We start from the raw sequence: 22,308 nt of genomic DNA on the forward strand, positions 1-22,308 counted from the left end.
CAGCAGGTCTGAGCTGAACATAATGCTGTACGATGTTGGGAAGCTCTTGCATTAAAAGGAGAGGTGAAGCAGATGCATCCTTCTGGGTAAGGGCAGCAAAAGAGAACACTTTCAGCAAAGAAAGGTGAAAAGTGAGAGGAAGACTTCAGCAGAGCCAGAACCATGGCTGCATCTTTGAGGACAATGGGACTGTTGTGCAGTCTGGGGCTTTGGAACCCTAAAGAGCCCACCTATCCTGGGCAGAGGGGCCTGAACTGAGGCTGTAGCATTGATTAGTGTTTGAGATTCAAGTTACGGGGAGTAGAAATGTTTTCATACGGACTGAAAATCAGGAGATCAATGTGGAGTTAGCAGCTAGGAGACAAGGAAAAGCTTGTAGCATGAAGGCTGAAGAAGTGGTGCAGTGCATTCTGACGAACCCCTTGTAAGCAGAGGAGGAGGCTCAAGAGTTGGGCATGAAGTTTACACAGTGGGAAAGTGTGGCTGAGTTCAGGTGAGCTGCAGTTACAGGGCAGGAGCTAGGTAGAAACTGCAGCATGCATGCACACAGGATTCCAGGATAGCTTGTGCAGTACCAGTGCTAGGTCAGAAGAGAAGCAGCTTTCTTTTACCACTTCCCAACAGGTGAAGAAGAGTTTAGAGTCTTCTGGAGGTCGGGGAGAGTAGAACCACCACGCAGAAGTGAACAAGCCATTAGGAAATGATATGAAGGGATCACAGGAGCTGGAATTGAGAGTTCACTTGGTGAAGCCTTCCCTGACTTGGTGCCTGTCAGATGTGCTGAGCTACAGTCTTCACCATCCATCACAGAAAATGTCCATGCTGAACTGTGGGTGGTGGCTGTAGATGTAGTCCATTCCCCTTGGAGGGCATCTGGTTAGGGGAGGCTGGCTTAGTGTTTAAATAATGAATGGAAAGTTTAACTGGCAGAAATAAGGTGCCAGAATCAACAGGAACCAAAGTGCCAAGTGCAGCAGGTGACTGAAATATTGATGGTTGCAAACCAGTTGTTGAGCCAATCATCTAGCTGAGAATATGGTGGCAAGGAAGAGTGTCAGTGTTGTAAGATTGTTGGGTTCTAACAGTTACATGCTACACAGAAACGATGATGGAACAGCATCTTACTTAAGAATTTAACTTTTGGTTTATATCTCCAGCAACTTGGCAAATGTAAACATGTGAAATTTGTAGCACTGTCTATTCTACAGTAGTCTTTTAAAACATTTATTTCTTTTAAGAAAGGCATTCTGAGTCAATATTTCAGCTGAGAAACCCCTGGGCATCTTCTAGAGAGTGAAGTGCTGTGTCTACTGGACAAGATTGACTAGAAAAAGCTTCGATTGTGAAGGGTGGGTGGTGGCAACTAGTAAGGTCTCTTCGGTCTTGCCAGTGTCCCAAGTGAACTTGGAATGTGTCCCCAACTTCTTTAAAGCTGTACATTGTAGGAAAAGATTAGCAATAATGGTTAAGTTGCCCTTTGGTAAGCTTGGGCAATTGCTGATATATTTCCAAGGAGTCTCTGAATTCCCTGGAACATGGTTTCTTCTTGGAAAAACACTGCACAGAAAGCTCTGAAGGGGGTATCGAGTAGTGTTGTGGCAGTGTGTGAGCTGGATAGTAAGAGCTGAGTTGATGCTCTTGAGTAAGAATGGAGGTCTGACCTTAAGAGGAAGTTTGCTTAGCTGAGCAAAAAGGTGATGACTGCTTTCCTTAAGACATGATTGAATATGCTTCATAGGTCATTTTCTAATGGTTCGCTCATTTCCTTTAGTCTGTCTTCTGTACACTATTGTATACTTGATTATTATTTTGGTACAAGTTTTGTGAGAATTGCAAGATGGTCACGCTGTGAGCATTTCCCGTCTTACTGGCTGGGAAGTGCACGTGCTGAACTCTTAGATGTTTCCTGTACATCCTCCTAAGGAGAATCTGAAAGACATGCATGTCTGTGTGTCAGGAATTCTGGTGCTACATTCTTGAAAACTGTTACCTGGCTCTTGTGCATTGTGCATTGTGAAAGTTTTCAAAGGACTCATGAAGATCTGCTGCACAAAGTTGTCCTTTGCAGACAGGTTTTAATTGTTTTAATCCCTTGAGTTTTGGGCAAGTAATACTTTGATTCAGCTTTTGTGCGTTTTATCAGTGGGTTACTCCTCCACCCTACATTCCTTATAGCGATTAGTGGGTGGTTATGAATGTGTTAAGCAAAATAAAGGAGGATGTGAGTGATAAGTCAGGTTTGATATTCTTTGGGTTTGTTTGGGGGGGGGTTAGCATAAAGTCTTAGCATATAGTCATTCGCTACTTTCATTGCAGTGACTCCAAGAGCTGAGAGTTCTTGTCTAGAACTCACCAAGCCTTGCTCCCCTGCTGTAACTAGCAATGAAACCTGGGCACTCTGGCTTCTGCTGCACCCATATATTGCTGCTAGTCCATCTTCATCAAATCTGCCTTGTAGCAAAATGCAGTGCCATACAGCTCTCCCTTCAGAATATCCCTTCCTGTTCTGTTATGGCTCCTGAGACCTCTGGACTGCTATAGTAACTTCCATTGTGCAACTTTAATGATGTAGCCCCTTGCCCATTTTACAAGGAAAAGTACAGAGCGTTACAGAGTTTGGGGCTAATCTGCCACCCATAGTTTTTCCTCTCCTCCATAGATGCTTTGTCTTCCTCTCTCTGTCATATTTCTTCTCTGATACTTTTAATTACTGGGCATTTTTTTCAAGTGTGTTTGTTCCCAGGGGAGGGTTCTGTGCATATCAGAAGTGTATTTGCTCTGCCACCCTTTTTGTGATTTGCTCCTGCTTTCTATCTAGCACTTTGCCTTCAGGAACTGGCTGTCTTGCGTGCCTTTAGAACATTCCTGGATTCCTGTAGCAATGCAAGGTCTTCAATAAGAAATCTGTGCTCTCAGACAAACCGTTACCAAAAGTCATTCTACTTCAGTTCTCTTTGATAAAGAAATACTGTCCAGTTAAAGCAAGTGTCGGTCCTTTGCAGGAAACCTGCCAACAGGATCTTGCCTTCTGGCCATTTGTTCAAAAGGGTAGGGCCTAAAAGGAAGAGGCCAACTGTTTGTGCTGTCAAAGGCACTTTGATTAACCAGCCGCTGCCCACCTCTTGGGTTCTGTGCTGACAGAGCAGCCTTGGGTATTGTCTATGAAAACAGCTGATCAGAATGCCTTGCTGGCTGCAGTACAGGTGTTCAGTGGCGGTGGCGGCTGAAGTGTGGGAGGAAATAAATAGGGTGTGAGCAATGCTTTTTTTTAAGGCTCTTGGAAATGTTTAAATCAAGTGTGATTACATTGTGACGTGTTGGAAGGAGAGAGGAAGGAAGGGAGCAGCTCAGCCAGCTCGGGTTGCCATAGATGGCCAGCTGCTTCCATGCTGGAAGAAGCAGGCTCCACACCTAGGATTTTAGCCATGCATGATTGCAAGTGTGAATGTGACGATATGCTTGCTCACCAGATGCCACACTGGTAGGCTTCCTGCACTGATATGTCTCTGGCCTCTGCCAAGATAAGAAGAGCTGAAAGGTCTTGTCTAGAACTCACCAAGCAAGGATCTGTCTAGTCCATCTGCTGCTTGTGGGGAATTGGAAAGGCCACAGCTTGGTGGCAGAGGACTTACCTGGCATGCAAAGGTCCCAAGTTCAGTCCCTGGCAGCAGTAGCTGGGACTGGAAAAACTCCTGCCTGAATCCCTGGAAAGCCATCACTGGTCAGGGTCGACAATACTGAGCTAGATGGTCTCAATGGACCAACAGCCTACTTTAGTTCCCATGTTCCTAAGCCATTCTCCCACTCCTGGCTCCCAGTGGCAGCTATATTTAGGCATATTGACTCTGCTACTTGTGGTCCTGCATAGTGACCAGGACAAGGAACTATGGGCAGCGATATCCTCCATCAATTTGTCTTGGGGAATATGTTCTAGGAGGTGTGTTAGCAACTGCAGGCCTTGCAGCGTAGCAGCCCTTGACACATTTGTATGGGACTATGGGCTTACTTTCATTCTTCTCTGCTGATGTATGTGGTTTCTGCCCACATGGTGCAGGCATATTTATTTCTTTTCTGTGTTAAATTTATATTCCACCCTTTTCCTTCTGACCAACTCATGGCAGTGACCATCATTCTCTTCTTCCTCTCAGTCTCATGCTCACAGCAACAACCCTGTGAGGTCGGTAGGGCTGAGACTGGCCCAGAGTCACCCAATTAGCTCCATGGCTGAGTGGGGACCAGAACCCAGAGCTCCCGGCTCCCAAGTCCCGCTCTCTTAACTACTGTGCTGCACTGACTCTCACACTGCATGTTTCACTGCTGCCATGTGATGTGCCTCTCAGAGGGTGAATATTGCTGCTGTGTTATCTAAATGTGCAGCATACTTGAACAGCTCTGTATCACTGGAATGCCTTGAGAGAGACCATAGAAGGGACAGCAACCCGGCTGTGCTAAGAAAGATGCACTTAGAAGCATCAGCAATTGCCTTATATGGAGTCAAATCAACTCGCTATTGTCCATCTGGGCTGACGAGCAGCAGCTTTTCAGGGGTTCAGACAGGACTATCTTGCAGACCATCCTGGAAATGCCAGTGTTTAAATCTAGGACTTCCTGCTGTTGAATCGTGCATTTCAGCACGGAGCTACATCCTTATTGACCACCCAACCGCTCTTCTTCTTCCAGGCTTATGACTTCTGCATTCTCTAAAGTGCAGTATTTATATTGTATACCAGCTTGGATATCCAGTGGGATTGGAGTGCCTTAAAAATTCTGAGGCTCTGATTCCTGTTGAGTAGCACTTTTAGTTGTGGCAGTGGAGCTCCTCAGTGCAGGATCATTCATTTTTAAAACTTTTAGATCTATATCCTGCTGTATTCCAAGAAAGTCCAAGGTTGTAGATATGATCCTCTTCCTCTCCTTTTTAGCCTCACCAGAGTGTTTAGAGGTAGGTTAGCCTATGAGTCTGTGACTGACCCCAATTCTCTCGGTGAGCTTCATGGCCAATTGGGGATTTGAGTCTGGGTCTTCCTGGTCTGACTCTGTAACCACTAGGCTGCACTGGCACCGCCTCTTTCTCCTTTTCTCTCCCACTTCCTTCTTTACATTCTTCCTTCTGGGGGGGGGAGCCATTTAATCTTTAGCTGCTGCTTTGTTTCTGAGCTGAGACAAAGCAGTTTATATATGGTGACCGCTTTTCTATTGGACTGGAGATGATGCTGTTTTCAGTCCCTTGAGACAGTAGTGGGAAAACTCACGAGTTCATGACTAGGCTGGCTGGCTGTTTTTCTTCCCCTTTTTCTTCCAGAGAAAATGCTTTCCTTGCATTGTTCCTGTGGACGCATTTGCAGCATCTGGCTTTCTTTTAGAGTGTTGAACCTCTCCTTGTGAATGTGAACATTTGATTGTTTTCCATCTTTAGTGAAATGAGAGCTGTGCAGATGCTAGAAATTCAGAGCCTGGTCTTACTTTGGAGTTAGTAGGAGAGCATGCACAGTTTCAAAACTATGGCATAAAATCAAGCCAAAAAGTAGATGTAGGTCACTTGATCAGAATTTGGGGATTCAAATCCTATATATGTGCCTAGGGCACTGGAATACATAGTCTGACACCCAATACCTTGAGGGCTAATTGCAGGCACTTGCATTTAATTTTGTGTTGTTCCCTAACTTGCTTCCTCACCTGAGGATCTCTCATCAGTAAGAGAGGCTGTGGTCACTACAGTCCCAGATGGAGCAGCCTCAAAATACTGGAGGAAGGGGGTCTTCTACTGCCTCTCCTGCAGTTGTGCAATCCCCCTGCTGCAGCAGCAGCAAAGACTGCTACCCCAGCTAGGTGATGAGACTGAGGAGAGGGCAGAAGTTCTGGGAGGAAGGAAGAAAGGCAGAACATGACTCAAAGAACAGATGTGCAAGTATTTGTGTGTCTAGCTGCATAGCTGCTTTGTTTTCCTTTGGTGTGATGTGGGGGATCAGATTTGGGACAGATGCTGGTGGTGCATCTGTCTTTCTTTGTTCCTTCCTTCCATCTGTCCTACAAGTGTGATCTTCCTTATATTTGCATGTGTTGAATTATGTGTGCATTTTCTCTGGCATGCTTTCCTGTGAATTATTTAAGGGGGAGGCATGCAATAAAACTTGATCTGGGCTTTCTTCCCAGCATTTCTCTCTTCCCCTTTCTCCCTGTATCTTCTGCTTGGCATGCAAAATTAGGAAGCCTTTGCTGATGGTCTTATAGGGGAATGCCTTGGCTGATATTTCTAGGTGTCATAGCAATGGGAACTGTGCGAACCAGGGCAGGTTGGACTGACCCTGGGAACAAAGGGTATTGAGCAAAATTTAACAGTTTTATGCTTCACGATGGCTTTGAGGAAAGAACAGCTTTCCCTTCTACTTGCTTTTCTGGTAGAGCAAGACCCAGTCCAGGGTCTGTTGTTGGCCTGAATCCCATTTTCAAGCGGAGTCAACGGCTATCTTTTCAAAGGCTTGTCACTAAGCTACTGAAGGAATAATCAACACAACCGATTCCCTGTTTGCATCTCTGTGCCAAACACTTGGAAGGTCAAATGTACTATTTACTGGATGGTTGAATAAATCTGGAGCAACATTTGTCACATCAGGATGTCCTGTGATTAAAGGGACATCTTGCTTATTAATAATCTGCATCCAAATTTCATCACGATGTATATTTACTAAATTGCTTAACTTCTTTGACAGAGGATGTTTCATTTCTTCCTGGGTACCCTTGAATCTAAAATGAGGTTTCTTGCTTGGACCAGGCTCCTGGGGTTCAAACAAACTTTGACACCTTTTCCTTTTCTCTGGGTAGGTTTTAGTATCAGAATTGGGTGCCTGACTGAAGCTGACAGAGAATGGAAACACTCCCTTGGCAATGTCTCTGGGAAGACTCCTCCGACGTGCCTCTTCCAAAGCATCCGACCTCCTGACCTTAAATGCCAGCAGCAGTGGTGGAGGCTCATCTTCCATCTTGGATGGAGAGATTATCTACTCCAAGAACAATGTTTGTGTCCACCCACCTGAGATGCTGCAAGGCATCGTGGAACATCACCCAGGTGAGGACAGGCAGAAAAAGTTCCATGGGATTTTGTTATGTGTACAGCAGAGCCTCTTAAGTCAGGGTGGGGAACTTGTGATGCTCCAGATGGCTTGGCTTACAACTCCCATCAGCCACAACTAACATGGCTAGTTGTGAGAGGTTACGCAAGTTATGGGCCAAACCATCTGGAGCATCACATGTTGCCACTCCTGCTGTAAATTACTATTATTTGCTTGGTCGTTCCATTTCTCAGCTTGTGTACCTGGAACTGGAATCTTAGAGTACCTCAGTGTTGACTGGAAATAGCTACATCTTGCTACAGGACAAGTGTACACAAGTTCTTGGTTCAATAGAGCTTAGCTGCCACTGTATCGAGAACATCTCCCTCTAAATGTCTTGGCTGTAATCTCTAATCCAGTTTCAGTGTTTCTGCAATAGTTCAATTTCCTGCTGTTCCTTTCACTTTTAAAGTGTTTCATTATTTTTTAAATCTAGAGTTCTCAAATGTCTGGTGGTAGAGTGTACTGTACTAAAATAAAAGACCTCAAGTTAGGTCTAAACTATTTTTAAAGCTTAAAAGCAGAGGTATGTGATGTAACCTTTCCCATCTGCACCTGTTACCACCTTGAAGTTGCTGTCCCTTCCTCACCATCCCAAAAAGCTGCTGTTAACTGTGCTATGGCAGGATGACAATATAATGGAGGTACTGATTTTCTCCTCTGCTTAGTAGCTTTAGAAGTAAGATTCAATATCTTCTTCTCTAACAAGCCAGTTCATGCCCCAGTGCTTTGGGAAATCAGATCACAGATTTCCCCCCCTCCCCCCCAGGTCAGGTGCAGTTTGGCCCTTAGCATGCTTCTTCCCACTACTTTGATTATGAGAGGCCCCCTTTTCAAATAACAAGTGCTACAGTTGCTAGCTGCAAAATGAGCATCATTCTAGTGCCACAGAAGCTTTTCAAGTGGAGGGTTTCAGCAGCTTGAACCTCTGCATCACGTGTTGTGACCGGTCATTCCTGTGCTGCAGTAGGACCTGTCTAGGACCACCTGCCCTGCCAATGTGTCATTAAATCTGTTCCTTGGGAGCCAGTTGTATTGTCTCTTGCTTGTCTTCATTTTTCCTTTTCCTCTATCCAGTTCAGCTGAAGCCTGATTTCTCCCTGCTACCTTTCCCTCCAAATAAATTTGGAGCACAGTCCTGTCTATTTGCTGTTGATCAGCACAATTCATGCATTTCCCAGAAGATTTGGCATCTGGACTCTGCCCCAAATATCACTGCACATTAGTGACTTGAGCAGTTGTCTCTGGCTTATGAAAACAAGGGCAAGCAAATTCCCAGTGTATCAGTGACAGGGAAGCCTGCTCCTCTTTGGTCATTTCTTCTATAAGAAATTTGTGATGCAATTGTACTGCATTCATTTCTTTTATTAGATTTCCATACTGCCTAACAGTGGAACCTATCTGGGTAGTTTGCAACAATTAAAACCATAAAAAACCCAATATAAAAGTTTAAAACTGCAGTATAAAATAACAATAGTACCCAAATAAAAACGAGCAGCAATTAAAAGATTTAAAACACAGTAACAGGTTTAAAATAGAAACAGAAAGATTGAAATGCTTGGAGACTTCTTCACCTGGTTCTCAAAAGAGCATACTGTAGGTGCCAGGCAAGCACACCTGGGTGGTTGTAACAGAAAAGACCCTCTTCTTAGTAGGCCCCCCCTTACTTTGTTTGGCTCCTGGCAAAGAACTTTGGAAGGTGACTTTGGGTTCCAGGCAGGTATACATGGGAGTGCACCAGCATGCAGGGTTATTTTCCCACTTGTTCCCTCCTCTTGTTCATTGATTGCCCCTCTTAAGGGGCAGAAAAGTGCTGAATGTAGTGACTTTCCACACCGCATCTTTCTTTTACTAGACATTACTGGCTGAATAGTAGCAGCAGAAATCTTCTCTTTAGGGCCAGAGAAGCCCTGTTTCAGCCGGTAATGTTACGGTCTTACCAGTTCACTAATCACTTCCAGAACCTTTGAAATGGGATTACTAGTTGAACCTGTTTCTGATGCTATTTTGCATTTGGTTTACTGATACACGTTTCTGGTGGATTTTGATGAAGTCTTCAATGTCTGGCTCTGCTTTAAATCAGATAACCTGCATTGCTATTATATCACTAAATTGGTATCAAACATGCCTGCCATCCATGTTCTTGCTTCACTGTTCATGCTCATTTTGAGTGGCCCAGATTATCACTGGGATTCTCAGCACAGTGGGTTAAATGCTGCTAGTCAAGGGGTGGCCTAGGAATGATTGAATCCCCAAGAAGATACAAGAGGCCTGGAGGTTCAATCCATTGTATCTCCAGGTAAGCCTGGAAAAACTGCTTTTTGAAACCCCAGAAAGAGGCTGTCAGTCAGTGATGGCAATATTAGGCTTGATGGACCAGTGCTTTGGCTCAATGTAAGGCAATTTCCTGTAAGCAGTGCATGATGGTCAGCCAGTTTGTATTCTTAACACATCCATTGCAACTTAGATGCTGCCTCCAGCTGACACAGGAATGACTGAAGTGTGCCATTAAATATGCTTTATTTCCTTAAAGAATTTGTTCCACTTTTTCCGTCCAATAAAGAGGAGTCCCTCAAAGCACCTTACCAAATGTGAAAACATCGAAACCATAACAGTCTGGCATTATAACACACATTTAGAATAAACAAAGTGGAGCATCTCAGACAAAAACACAAAGAGCTGAAGCTTACAAAGCTGATCACATGCTGGATTCAGCTGGTTGCTGTGGATTCTAGCTGGACAATAGAAAACATCTTCAGGGGATCAGATCAGCCAGCCAAGTGTTTGCAGGAATGAATAAAGTTGTGAGGAATTGCCTGTGCTCTGGAGGGGAGGGGAAAAGAAACTAGAACTTTCAGAAGATCTGGAGAGATGGAAGGAGGTCCAGGCACTAGCCTGAAACTGGGGGGACCAGGCACCCTTGCAGAAGCGGAAGTTTGGCAAGCTAAAGCAGGGGCTGGCTGTAATTCTGAGGCACTGTGTTCTTTTGCAGGCTATCTGTGCCTGTACATGGAGAAGGATGAGCTGCTTGGAACCACACTCATCCTGGCCTGGGTCCCAAATTCCCGTATTCAGAGACAGGATGAAGAGGCCCTCCGCTACATCACGCCAGAGAGCTCCCCGGTCCGTAAGGCCCCCCGCAAGCGTAACCGCCACACTCAGGGTTTTGGTGCCCCTATGCAGGCTTCCCCCTCTGAGCAGAAACAAGCTGTGACCCCAAAGGAAGAGGAGGACATTTTGACTGTGTCGCAGCTGGTTAGGGATGTGGCTCATGTCAGCTCCCCTTCTGAAGAAGGGGAGACGCAGCCCCAGGGTTGCCTGACTGCAGACACAATCCCCAGCTCTGCTCAGCCTGCCAACACTGACTCAGGAATCTTATCGACAATCAGTTCTCAGGATGAGCAGAACCGGTTGGAGGAGTCAGTGGAGGAAGAAGGGCTGGAGGGCCACCTGGAGGCGGGAGAGGACGAGGGCTCTTTGGAGTTGTCTGCCGATGATGTTAGCAGAGACAGCACATTTGACTCAGACTCGGATGCTTTCTCTTCTCCGTTTTGTCTCTCGCCCATAAGTGAAGCACTTGTGGAAAACGTTGGCTCTGTGTTCCTGGTGAATGACAACAGGTGAGTTTATGTTCCTCTGCTCCTTTATGGAGCAAAGGCCAAAGCAGAAAGGGGGAAATCAATGAGCAAAACCACCTGGTTGTAGGGCCGTCTGGCACAAAATTCTGACTGAGGGGCACAGGGGCAGTGCCAGTCAGAGGCAGGATGCACAATGCCCTGCCACAGCCAGCAACCCCCCCCCCCTTTCGAAGTAAAACTTCTGTGGCTCAGCACACACTGGCTTCTTCTGTCCTGCTGGCATTGGCTGTAGAGCCAGGAAGGAATTCCGGGTCCCAGCAACAGCTTCATTCAGTCATTGTGCCAGCTGGTGCACATGCGCAGTGTCTTTGGCCTGTAGGGGATGGCTTCCCGAGGGACACGCTTCCTTGGACTAGGTCAATACTTTGAAAAAGCTACGTGGCCCAAGGTCCTAGCTTGAGTGAGCCAGTGAAGGCTACTTCTTCCTTTCCAAAGGAGAAGTTGTTCTGGGCAACGCAGAGGGTGTCCAGCATTCTGGGCAAAAGGCAGTGGCTTTCATCCACCCGCGCTTTTGCTCAGTTTGCTGACTGGTTCACATTAGATAACTTGCTGAAGAAAGCCACCCTGGCAATGAGCTTGTAGGTAGTTGTTGGGAGCTAGATTTCCCCTTATTCGTTTCAAGCTTCCAAACAACAGTCCCTTTGCAAAATAACTCTTTATTGCCAGTTCACAGCTAACACGCTGCAGCAACTGAAAGACTAGTCTCTGTGCCCGAACAGAGTGATTAGTTAGACCCAAACTGGAGACTGCTTCTGAAAACCCTCATTTTCAGTAATCCTGGGCTCCATCCCTCTGGCTGGGTCTTTCTGGAAAAGATCTAGCCTCTGGTCTATCCTTAACTGGGTAGCTCTCCTGTCCTGACACCACGTCATGTAGCTGGACAGGACATGGGCTTGTCTTCCTCCTCCTCTTTGTTCCCTCCCTCCTCTTCTGAACCCTGCCTGTTCCGATGGTCTTTCTGAGAATGGGGGGGGGGGAGGGTGGCCTAGAGACAGCCTCACCCTCCTCTGCGCCCTTCATTCCCTCATCCCCCATTCTTCACAGCCCTTGCCAGAAGACTTGGCGTAACCCTGATCTTGGAAAGTATGCCAGGAATAAATTTTTAGTGCATTCCCTGCAGTAGTCACAGTATTATTTTCCTCTGGTAGACCAGCAGGCAGAATGCTGGAAACTAAAGCAGTGGCAGCTCTCTCTGTGTGTTTCTTTCCTTGTTTGGGATCATCAGTTTTATTACTCATGTGTTCTTGATTAACACTACTGTTGCATCTGTTGCACTGAATTACCTGACCTGTAATGTATGTATGCAGTTAAGGCCAAATGCATTCTTGGTTGACGATTGCAACAAGTGGTGGTGGTGGTTGTTCATTGTGATAATGTGTGGCTTTGTGCTGTGGGTTCCCATCTCCCACTCATGTTCTCAAGTCCCTTGATTCTCAGTGCAATGGGAATTGTTGCTGGAGCAGGAAAATATGGATCCCAAGACCCACACTTGGCTGTTATGGTATCAACGATACTGTGTCCCGTTTTCTTTGTTCAATGCCATGGAGGCCTCCTGTTGAAGCAAAAACAAAAAAGTGGCTCTGAAAAAATGCTTTTGTGTGGGATGTTGGTGTTGCAACATACAAAAAGATGGATTGTGGATGTTCTCAAAACTTGCTGTTCATGTCAGACTGTGGGTTGCATCAGCATTGCAAAAGAATCTGTGGCTGTTAGAACTAAATTGTTAGATGGGAAAGAAATGGAAGGCATCACTGCAGTGCAGTCCAGAGTTGATTTCTAGTCTGCTAGTGAGTTGGGGTTTTCTTTGTTTTTTGGTTAGGAACCTATGGTGAGGATCTGAAATATTTAATTAAAAGAAATTACTTCCATTCATTAAATAGTTTAGCATTTAATTTCTTTCTCACCTCATGGTTAGAAAGTGGGTTGCAAGTTTGAGTGGGTTGCAACCCACTCCGCTAATATCCATATGTACTCCACACAAACCTGAACATTTTCATAATGGTCCATGCATCTGATGAAGTGGTATAGTCCACTTACTATTAGTTTTGAAGATGGCACAGGACTTCATTGTTTTGCTGTTAATAAAATGTCTTTGAGTTGATGTTCAAGCAGAAGATAGAGACATGTGGCTGGGGCATATGAGAAGTAATTTCAGATTTTGAATGGTTAATATGATATCTGAATATGTTTGCCCTCTTGGGCTGTTGGGTTTAAATGAGTTTCTGGGTTAGTTTGCATGATCAAAATGAGCCACTGTGACTCGCTAAATGTGTGGCGCACACAGGGTGTGATTTCATTCATCACTGCTCAGGCTTGGCTTGCTGTGTTGTCAGAACCCAGCCAGGACATGGGCTGTTGGTGGAGAAAACAAGGATCAAAATAAGTGTTGTCACAGCAAATGGGCTGTGCTGTGCTCTTCCCCTTTCCCAAACACTGAGAGGCTTGAGAAGGTAGAGGGGGAAAGGTGGAGGACACTGCGAACTGTCAGGTCCAGCCTTAAAACTGCGTGTTTCTCTGTGAAGCGGGTGATGAAGTCAGCCCTAGGGCTGGAACAAAACCTAACAGAATCTGTCCCTCTAGCATTTGTGAGCTTTCTCTTGTGCTCGGAAAGTGAGCTGAGCCAAGAGGAAGCCCATGAACACCGGTGGAATGAAGATTGTGCAGTCGGAAGCCTCCTCCCATGTCAGGTGCAGAAGAGGGACACTGGTTGTGCAGTGTGTGGAACTCAGTTCCTGGCAGGTGCCCAAAGCAGATTGGAGTCTGAGGAGTGGAGCCCAGAGAATTTGACAGATTTTCACCCCCTACTCCCCCTACCGAGTGCCCCTTTTTGCAAGCAAAGATTGTCTCGTGACCTTGCTTTGTTTCCTGTGGCTCAGTATTTGACAGCTGTCAGATGAAGCAGAGTTGTGTACTTGAAGCCTGGCTTTGTCAAATGTCAGGACATTGATGAGGAAAGGCTTTGCATATTGAATAGCTGGAGCTGCAGGCTTGTGCAGCTCTGAACTACCAACAAAGATAAAATAAAATAATGAATGTATTTGTGCACATTTCTGTGCAAAAGAAAAAAAAGTGGCAAACCAATGATGGCTACCCCAGTGTGCCAATTCAGCCTGTGAAGGGGCTGTTGTTGACTGTCACTGGCACATCAGAACTGGCAAAAGTCTGTCTTTGACAAAAAGTGGGGGGCAGGTCACCTGCATCAGGGGCTACAAGTGGATCAGAGAGAGGGAACAAGATGGTTTCATCTGCCAGCTCTCCTGCAGTGCCTGCGGGCAGGACCGAGGGGAAAGCAGAAAGAGCGTCCTGTGTGTTTACATGTGAGCTGTCTATTGTGGAAAAAGCTTTAGCTATTGCTTCTAGTTTGTTTATGCATCAAAATGTGTAGCAAAGTATGTTTTTACACTGTTATTGTGTGTTAACGGTGTGTGCATATATGTGCAAGTGTCATGTTTGATTTCAGCGCTTGGGGACAAAGTAGGAGGCTCTCCACAGCTGGCTAGCCCCCCTCCCCCCCATCAGATTGGCTGCCAGCCTGCACTGGAGGAGTGGTCATTTTTTTGCTATTCAGCACTGCAAACAAGGGAGGCTTGCTGGGTGGCAACAAGAGAAAGGGCCTTTTCAGTGGTATCCACACTCCATCTGAGGCTTGTGTTTCCCAGTAATTTCTGTGCAGGACCAGCATTGTCCTGTTTTCTGCTCTCGATTAAGACTTTCCTCTGCTCCCCAACGTTCAGTCGCATATGCTAGGGCTTGTTTATGTTAGTTTTGTTTTGCTTTTGTCAAATCCTGGTAGTTAATTGCTATTTTTTTACATCTGTTTAAAGATAGATTTGCTTATTAAAGGTTTTGTATTATATTTTATCATACTGTGAACTACCTGGAGAGCTTTGACTACTGTATTGTATAGAAATGTAGTGAATGAATGAATTAATCTTGTGCATGTCTACTGAGAAGTCTTCTTGAGTTCAATGGGATTTACTCTCATTGTATAGGATTGTAGATGAAGTGCCTTGTTGCAGTCGAAGTCCTGAATCCTACTAGCACTCTGATTCTAGTGGCAGCTTTAGACATTACTGCATTGGCAGTGATCAGAGTTGGAAGGAGCCAGAGGGCCATTGAGTCCAACCCCCTGCTCAGTGCGGGGCTCCCATGTTAAGGCATCCTCCTCAGGTGGCTGTTCGGTTGCATCTTGAATGCCTCTCTCTAGTGTAGGAGAGACCATAAGCTCCCTAGTGCAGTATGACAATGGACCCAGTCAGGACATTTTTCCTGATACCTAGCCAGATATCTTGATTTCTTGATATCTTCCTGTAGTTTGCGCTCATTATTCTGTGCCCTGCACTCTGGGATGATTGAGAAGAGATCTTGGGCTTCCTCTTTGTGACAGCCTTTCGAGTGCTTGTAGAGTGCTGTCATATCTCCCCACAGTCTTCTCTTCTCAACGCTAAGCTCTCCTCATGGGGCTTTGTTTCCAGTCCCTGGATCATCCTTGTTGCCCTCCTCTGAACTCTTTCCAGCTTGTCTGCGTCTTTCTTAAAGTGTGGTGCCCTGAGCTGGACACAGTGCTCCAGATGAGGCCTACCCAGTGCTGAGTAAAGGGGAACTAGTACTTCACATGATTTGGATGCTCCTATTCATGCAACCTAGCATAGCATTTGCCCTTGTTGCAGCCACATCACACTGTTGACTCACATTCAGTTTATGATGTACAGCAATTCCAAGATCCTTCTCACTTGCAGTATTGTTGAGCCAGGTATTCCCCATCTTGTGATGATGCATTTGGTTTCTTTTTCTTAAGTGCAGAACTTGGCATTTGTCCCTTTTGAATTTCATTCTGTTGTTTTCAGCCCAGTGCGCCAACCCATCAAGATCACCTTGAATATTCTTTCTGCTTTCCAAGCTGTTAGCTATCGCACCCAGTTTTGTGTCATTTGCAGATTTGATTATCATTCCCTGCACCTCCCCATCCAAATCATTAATGGAAATGTTGAGCAGCATGTGCCCAGGACTGAACCCTGCGGTACCCACTAGTTACCTCCCCGCACCTTGAGGAGGTGCCATGGATGAGCACTCTCTGGTTCCAATTTTGTAGCCAACCGTGGATGCACCTGATCGTTGTTCCATCTAGCCCACTTTTAGCTGGTTTGCTAATCAGGATATCATGGGGCACTTTGTCAGAAGCTTTGCTGAAGTCAAGATAGATTGTGTCCACAGCATTCCTGCATTCCACCAGGGAGGCTACCCAATCAAAAAATGAAATCAGATTAGTCTGGCAAGATTTGTTCTTGAGAAATTCATACTGGCTCCTAGCAATCACTGCATTGTTTTCAAGGTGTTTACAGATTGACTGCTTTATAACCTGCTCTAGGATTTTCCCAGGGATTGATGTCAGATTGACAGGTCTGTACTTCCCAAGTTCTTCTTTTCTTTCTTTCTTGACAGTAGGAACAGTATTTGCCCTTTTCCACTTATCTGGCACTTCCCCTGTCCTCCGTGATTTCCCAGAGATAGTAGACAGCTGTTTTTCTCTCAGCTCTGTTGTGACTCAAGAATGGAGTTCATTGGGCCCTGGAGATTTGAACTCATTCAACCCAGTTAGATGATCCTCGGCCATTTATCTATCAATCTTGAGCTTCCATGCTGCTCCTTCAGCTTGTACTTCAGGAAAAGGTCATAGCTCTTCTTTTGGGAGAAGACTGAGCTAAAGTAGGATTTGAGCACTTCTGCCTTTTCTTTGTCATCATTTTGCCATCCACAGTGACTAGTTGAGCCCTCATTTCTTTTCCCTGTCTTTTACTTTGGACCTATCTGAAGAAGATTTCACTAGAAATGATATTGCACAGGGACATCTGTGGACTCTGCTTCTTTTGGGATACTCACTGCCGTGTTGTCATTATGGAAGGGATGTTCTTTAACTATGGATCTTAATGCAGCTGCATCTCAGTCATGCCTCACTGGTGTCATGGGTGAATCCTTCTTAGCTGTCTGCTCTGATTCAGTTTTGGGGTATTTCTGTCAGATGCTCAGTGTATCCAGGATAACATTTGCCGGCATGAAAGAGGGATTCAATTGTATGTTAATGGTCTGTTTCAATATTCTGGATGTGTTCTCATAATTTAGGTTAGCTGAGCTGTTAAGAACATGCTACGGGCTGCCAGGTTGATAGCTCAGTCAGTTTCTCTCTGCTTTATGGTCTAGAGTTCTTGTGGCACTGAATGTGAATGCAGTTCACCATATTATGATGAATGGCAAGTCAGCTTTCCTAAGATGAAGCTTTATGCTTTATCAACAGACTGAAGCCGCAACTGTGGCACACATTTGCCCAGCTCTTCAATCAGGTTCACCGTGAGAGGAGGCTGCCCTCATGTGGCCTTTAAGTTATATTGCAAAATGGCATATAGGGAGATATATGGGGAAGACCATTTGCTTTCATTTTTTTCGAAGCTGCTAATCCCTAGGAATTGTTCTGAGAGCTCATATGCTTTGAGATGCTTGCTTGGTAACAGGGAGCACCCACCCCCTGTGGGTTGTGGTTTATAGGACAATTGGGTTTAAAGTTTCCAAGATTTATCATGTTGTACTCCAACATATGCTTGTTTGTAGCAAGCACGTTCATGAGAAGGGTGTTTGGAGGAAGACACTGCACAGGGAATGTGGAAATGGGGAGCATTTTCTTCTTTACTTGAAATGTTTCTGGGCCTCTTTTCTGGCAAGCAAGTGGCTTCAGAATTCTAAGAATGCTTGTGCTGTATCTAACCAAAGGCTTATCTATCCAGTGTGCTGCTTTTTCAGCATCCTGCCAAATGCCTGTGCAAAGCCCTCACACCAGATAGGAGCACAATAGTACCATCCTGCCTCTGTTTCCAAGCAGCTGGTATTCGGAAGCTTAATGCCTCTGATGCTGTGGGTAATACCCATCGTGATTAGTAACCATTGGCAGCCTTATCTTTCCCTGAAATAATTAATAAAGAAGAAGAAAACTGTATAATAGCTCTAAAAACCAATAAACATGCTAGAGAAATCAGCCAGGCTGAAAGATTTTATAGGCTGAATGGCCTATATGTAAGGCTTTCCCACCATTTTTCAACAGGTATCTCAACTGATATACAGACACCTTTAAAGATATATAGATGTTTGCAGTTCAGAGTAGAAGCTAAGGCTTTTGCATGTCTTCGAGGTTTCATGACTTAATTGCTTTGAAATGACTGCAAAAGTGTGCCTCATAGCTCAGGGCTTTAGTGTCAAATTCTGATTCTGATTTGCCTATTAGTCACTTTCAGTATTATTTTGAGGGCCTAAGATTTGTTTTTAAATATCTCAAAAATAATGGGCAGCATCTAATGCTCTCTCTATGCTAATAGGAGCCACCAAGAGCCTAAACTAGGAAACTAACAGTTCTGAAAGCAAATGGAAAGTGCAGACACGGGGCAGAAGGCAGCTCCGCTGACCTGTCCCATCCTTGCTTTAAGAAGTGCTTGTTCCTGTTGCACTAGAAATAGTTCTGCATGTGCAACAGATCTATTTTTTTTATTTATATCCTGCCTTTTTCCTGCAAAGGGCTCAAGGCAGCTTACATCTCCTGCCCATATTTGATATGTAGGATACTGCCCATGAAGATGAATTCTAGATCGTTCTCATGCAAGTTGGCATCGAATTGAATGTTTTTAACACTGCTTGATTATTTGTTCTCTCATATGGACATTCCAGTAAAGTTTGACAGGATGTTTATCCTTTTGGCTCTAAGTTCAGCATAGGGAGAGTGATGTGTGACATACTAAGGAGCATCTTTGATAGATCTAAAAGGGAAACATACTGCTCTCTCCCTTCTTCTACCTTTGTGCATCAGGTTCTGATTGGCAGGAAAGTTGGTGTGTTGATTGAATAGTGATGGTCCAACTGAATTTTTGAGAATTCCCATCTTCAGGACTGTAGTCATTACGCTATACAGGAATGAGTATAAAAAGGCAAGCAAACCAGGGCTTTCTTTTCACTGCAGTTTTTGAAATGATCTTGCCCTTCCATTTTAATCTGATTGAAGGGAAAAGCTGGATATTCATATAATTTCAAACCTAGATCCTCCTGTGCTGAAAGTGCTCGGAACAACCCTGCCTCTGCGTATGCAGACTGGCTGACGCTGGTATTAATTTCCCATGTGAAACTCTGGAGTTGGGCTGTGCAGGAGGCTGATGCAGGTGATGTCGGCAGGTTTGCTTTGAGATTGTCCTCCAAATGATTCCTGGACTAAAAGAGGGGCAATCGACCCTTTTGTTAGATGTGTGTGCATACTTTAAAGTTTGTGGTTGTTATGTGCTGCCAAGTTGTCCCCAGCTTATGGCAACCCTATGAATGAAAGCCTTCCGCAATAGCCTGTCCTTGGCAGTCCTGCTCGGCTCTTGTGAACTCCCGGCTGTAGTTTCTTTATGGAATCAGTCCATCTCATTGGTGGTTGCCTCCTCGTCTTCCTCTTCCTCTCCCCTTCCTGCCTTCAATTTTCATTAGCATTATTGTCCTCTCCAGTGAGTCTTGCCTTTTCACGATGTGCCCAAAGTACAATCGCTCCAGTTTCATCATGTTTGCTTCCCAGCCAAGTTCTGGCTTGGTTTGATCCAGGGTCCACATGTTCAGTGCTCTGCCTCTTCAGAGTATTTGCAAAGGTCTCTTCCAGCACCGTATTTCAAACGCATCAATTTTCTTCCTGTTATACAATGGTGTAGATGGTCTTGACCTTAGTCTCCAGTGACCTTAGTCTCCAGTGAAGCATCCTTACACTTGGTTATGTTATGTGCACTAGATCCTTTATTGCTGCCCTTCAAGTCTCAGTTTTCTAATTTCTTGGCCGCATTCTCCCTTTGAATTAATGATTGAGCCAAGATTGCAAACACTTTCACAATTTCAGTCTCTTCATTCTTGACCTTGAAGTCGTGCAATACATAATATATGGGAATATTTATGTGTGTAACATATATCATGGTAAGGGAATGTGTATCGTGTGTCTGACTGATGTGAACTTTTTACCTGTTCAATTTGCCTCAGGTTTTTAGCATTTCCTAGCATGGGGAGTAGGTACTAAAGTGTAAAAGAATTAAATATAAATATACTAAAAATCGCATCAGCAGGATTTACATATATTCATAATGCAAGCCTGGAGAAGGGTAATTTACCAGGCTATGTAAAAATTAAATGCAATGCCAGCGTCAGCAGTCTCAGCTTCGGTACGAAGTATGTTTATATTCCACTCCCCTCTGCTTGGAGGTGGAGGTGCACCCATTCTGTTGGTTGCTGCTGGCAGGTCTCACAGGAGCAGGCTGCAGATCCATCATCACATTTTCCACAGCAGTCTTCATGCAGAAACTCAGTAGTCTCTTGGCAGGAAGGCATGCGGTCTTCCTCTCCTGCATTTGGTGATTTCCTCTTGGCTGAAAGAGGAACTGGAAATGAGGGTTTGTGTGTTTGCCTGGTTTCTCTTGTAGCCCCATTTCTCAAGTGCTGATTATTCAGCATTCTGGAGTCCCTAGAGTAGGCCGCTGCTGCATAACTAATCTTTAATTTAGCCCATGTTTTTCCATCCTTTTGTTTTTGCAGCTAAGTGAGCCCCCTAGTGGTCAACCAAGGCTTTATTTGTGCACATGTGCATGCATGCATAAACATACATGAAGCTCAGTGGCCCCTTTAAAAATTCACTGTATGACCCAGGAAGGCTTCATTTGCCTTCCCCAAACTTTTAGGGGCTTTCCCATGGTTTGTCAGGCTTTACCAGTTCTTGCAGTTGATCTGCCAGCATTAGGGTATGTCATGTTTGTTAAACTCACACTGTCCGGGTGAGTTGGGCCAGATGTTTTAAAACTGAAAATGGATATTGCCATGTTATTTACATGTAGCCTTCAAAATGGGTTTTGTTGAGAAGAATATTTACTCAGTAGAAGACTTCCTTCTTATGCTGTTCTTGCATAATTTGAAATACGGACAAAACATGAAATAATTCAGATGATTGTCAGTTAATTGAGCCAAAATAGGAACAAACCCCTTACCTGGCTCACTTGAACTTGTAAACTACAGTGAACAGCTTTAGAAGAAATGAGAATTTTAAACCAGCTTCAAACCACAGCTTCAAATGGCTTATTCTGAAACAGGTCACCATAGTTTCCTAGTTCAGTTGACCTGGGATACTGTGATTAATGAGAGATTTTCTGGGTTTATTTGCAGTTTCCTGCAAAGGTGCTACATGCATAAACAAAGGGTATTTGTGATATTTTTAGTTGACCAAATAACATAAATTTTCTGGACAGATATGAGAATCTGAACTGGACCAAAATATAAGGGTCAGAGATGCATAAGATTCAAGATGAAATAGCAAAAAAACAGTGCATAAAGTATATATGTGGTTTGGTTATCCCTCTTAATGATAGGAATGTCATCAGGGCAGACAAGTCATTCCCATACCCCTTCCAATGGGTATTTAGCACTGAGACACTGTTAATTGTCTGGCAATAGTTGCTCAGTGTGTAGAAGCAGCAGGTTGGCCATAAAGGATGGTTCTCTCAGGATACTTCCTTCCTTTGTCCTTGTGCATTTATTTATTTAAAGTTTTTATAAACTGTTTTTTAACAGTTTCAGAATGGTGTACAACAGCATAAAACATAAAACCAAAGCATATACATGATAATCATACACCTTCAATATAATAAGCAACTGTAAACCAAATAAATAATATACAACACTACAACAACTGATCCCCAGCAACCCAATCATAATATGGATAAAAACCAGAATAAAATCAGAGCCTTTTATTTAGCAATTAAAATGACAGGAAAATAAGAAGGTTTCAACCCGGTATTGAGATGTATGAAGGGTTGGCATTGGGCGCAGCTCCCTGGGGAGCTGGTCCCATAATTGGTGTGTCGTGGCTGAGAAGGTTCTTTCCCTTGTGGGCCACCTTCCATATTTCTTTTATAGGTGGCTCTTGGAGAAGGACCTCCATAGATCATTTTAGGATCTGGGTAGGATTATGGAGGAGGTAGTCCCTTAGATATCCAGGCCTTTAGCCATCTAGGGCTTTGTACATGATTGTAAGCACCTTAAAGTGGGTCCAGACTTCAATTGGTAACCAGTGCAGTTAGAAACATAGAAACAGAGCGAGTCAGAAGGGGCCTCCCGGGCCATCTAGTCTGACCTCCGGCACCAGCTGGCTCCGCTCACAACATGCCCACCATGTGCACGTCCTGCCTATCCTTGAACCCCCGCACTGATGGGGCCTCAACGACTTCTTGTGGAAGCCCATTCCATACCCTTGGGGTCCTGACTGTCAGGAAGTGCTTCCTGGCATCCAAATGGAACCGTGGCTCCCTGAGCTTTGCTCTGTTGGAGTGCATCCTGCCTTCCTCTGCAGGGGAGAACAGGTCTCTACCCATCTCCATGTGACATCCCCTCACATACCTGCATGTCACCAACATATCCCCTCTGAGTCTCCTCTTCTCCAGGCTGAAGAGACCCAGTTCCCTCAGTTGGTAAAGGACAAGGCTTATACTGTATGTTCATGTTGCCCTGTCCCTTTCAGCAGATGG

At 44.7% G+C, this 22,308-nt stretch overlaps 1 protein-coding gene across 8 annotated transcripts in view; it reads left to right on the forward strand.

The window, feature by feature from the left end:
• Window positions 1–22,308, forward strand: part of TBC1D16 (TBC1 domain family member 16) — a 66,483-nt gene that overhangs the window by 2,095 nt on the left and 42,080 nt on the right. For 6 of the 8 annotated variants that reach the window (XR_006417228.1, XR_006417229.1, XM_044456428.1 and 3 more), the window contains exons 2-3: window positions 6,823–7,066; window positions 10,102–10,729. Coding sequence is in view for 5 of the 8 variants with exons in the window: in XM_044456428.1 (XP_044312363.1) it covers window positions 6,886–7,066; window positions 10,102–10,729 (809 nt within the window). In the remaining 3 variants the exon portion in view is untranslated. Of the gene's footprint in view, window positions 1–6,822; window positions 7,067–10,101; window positions 10,730–22,308 lie in introns of those variants that run through there. The other 2 variants (XM_044456433.1, XM_044456432.1) reach the window with 2 other exon arrangements.

This window comes from Varanus komodoensis, unplaced genomic scaffold (genome assembly GCF_004798865.1).
Source record: "Varanus komodoensis strain SLA01 unplaced genomic scaffold, ASM479886v1 scaffold84, whole genome shotgun sequence".
NCBI lineage: Eukaryota > Metazoa > Chordata > Lepidosauria > Squamata > Varanidae > Varanus > Varanus komodoensis.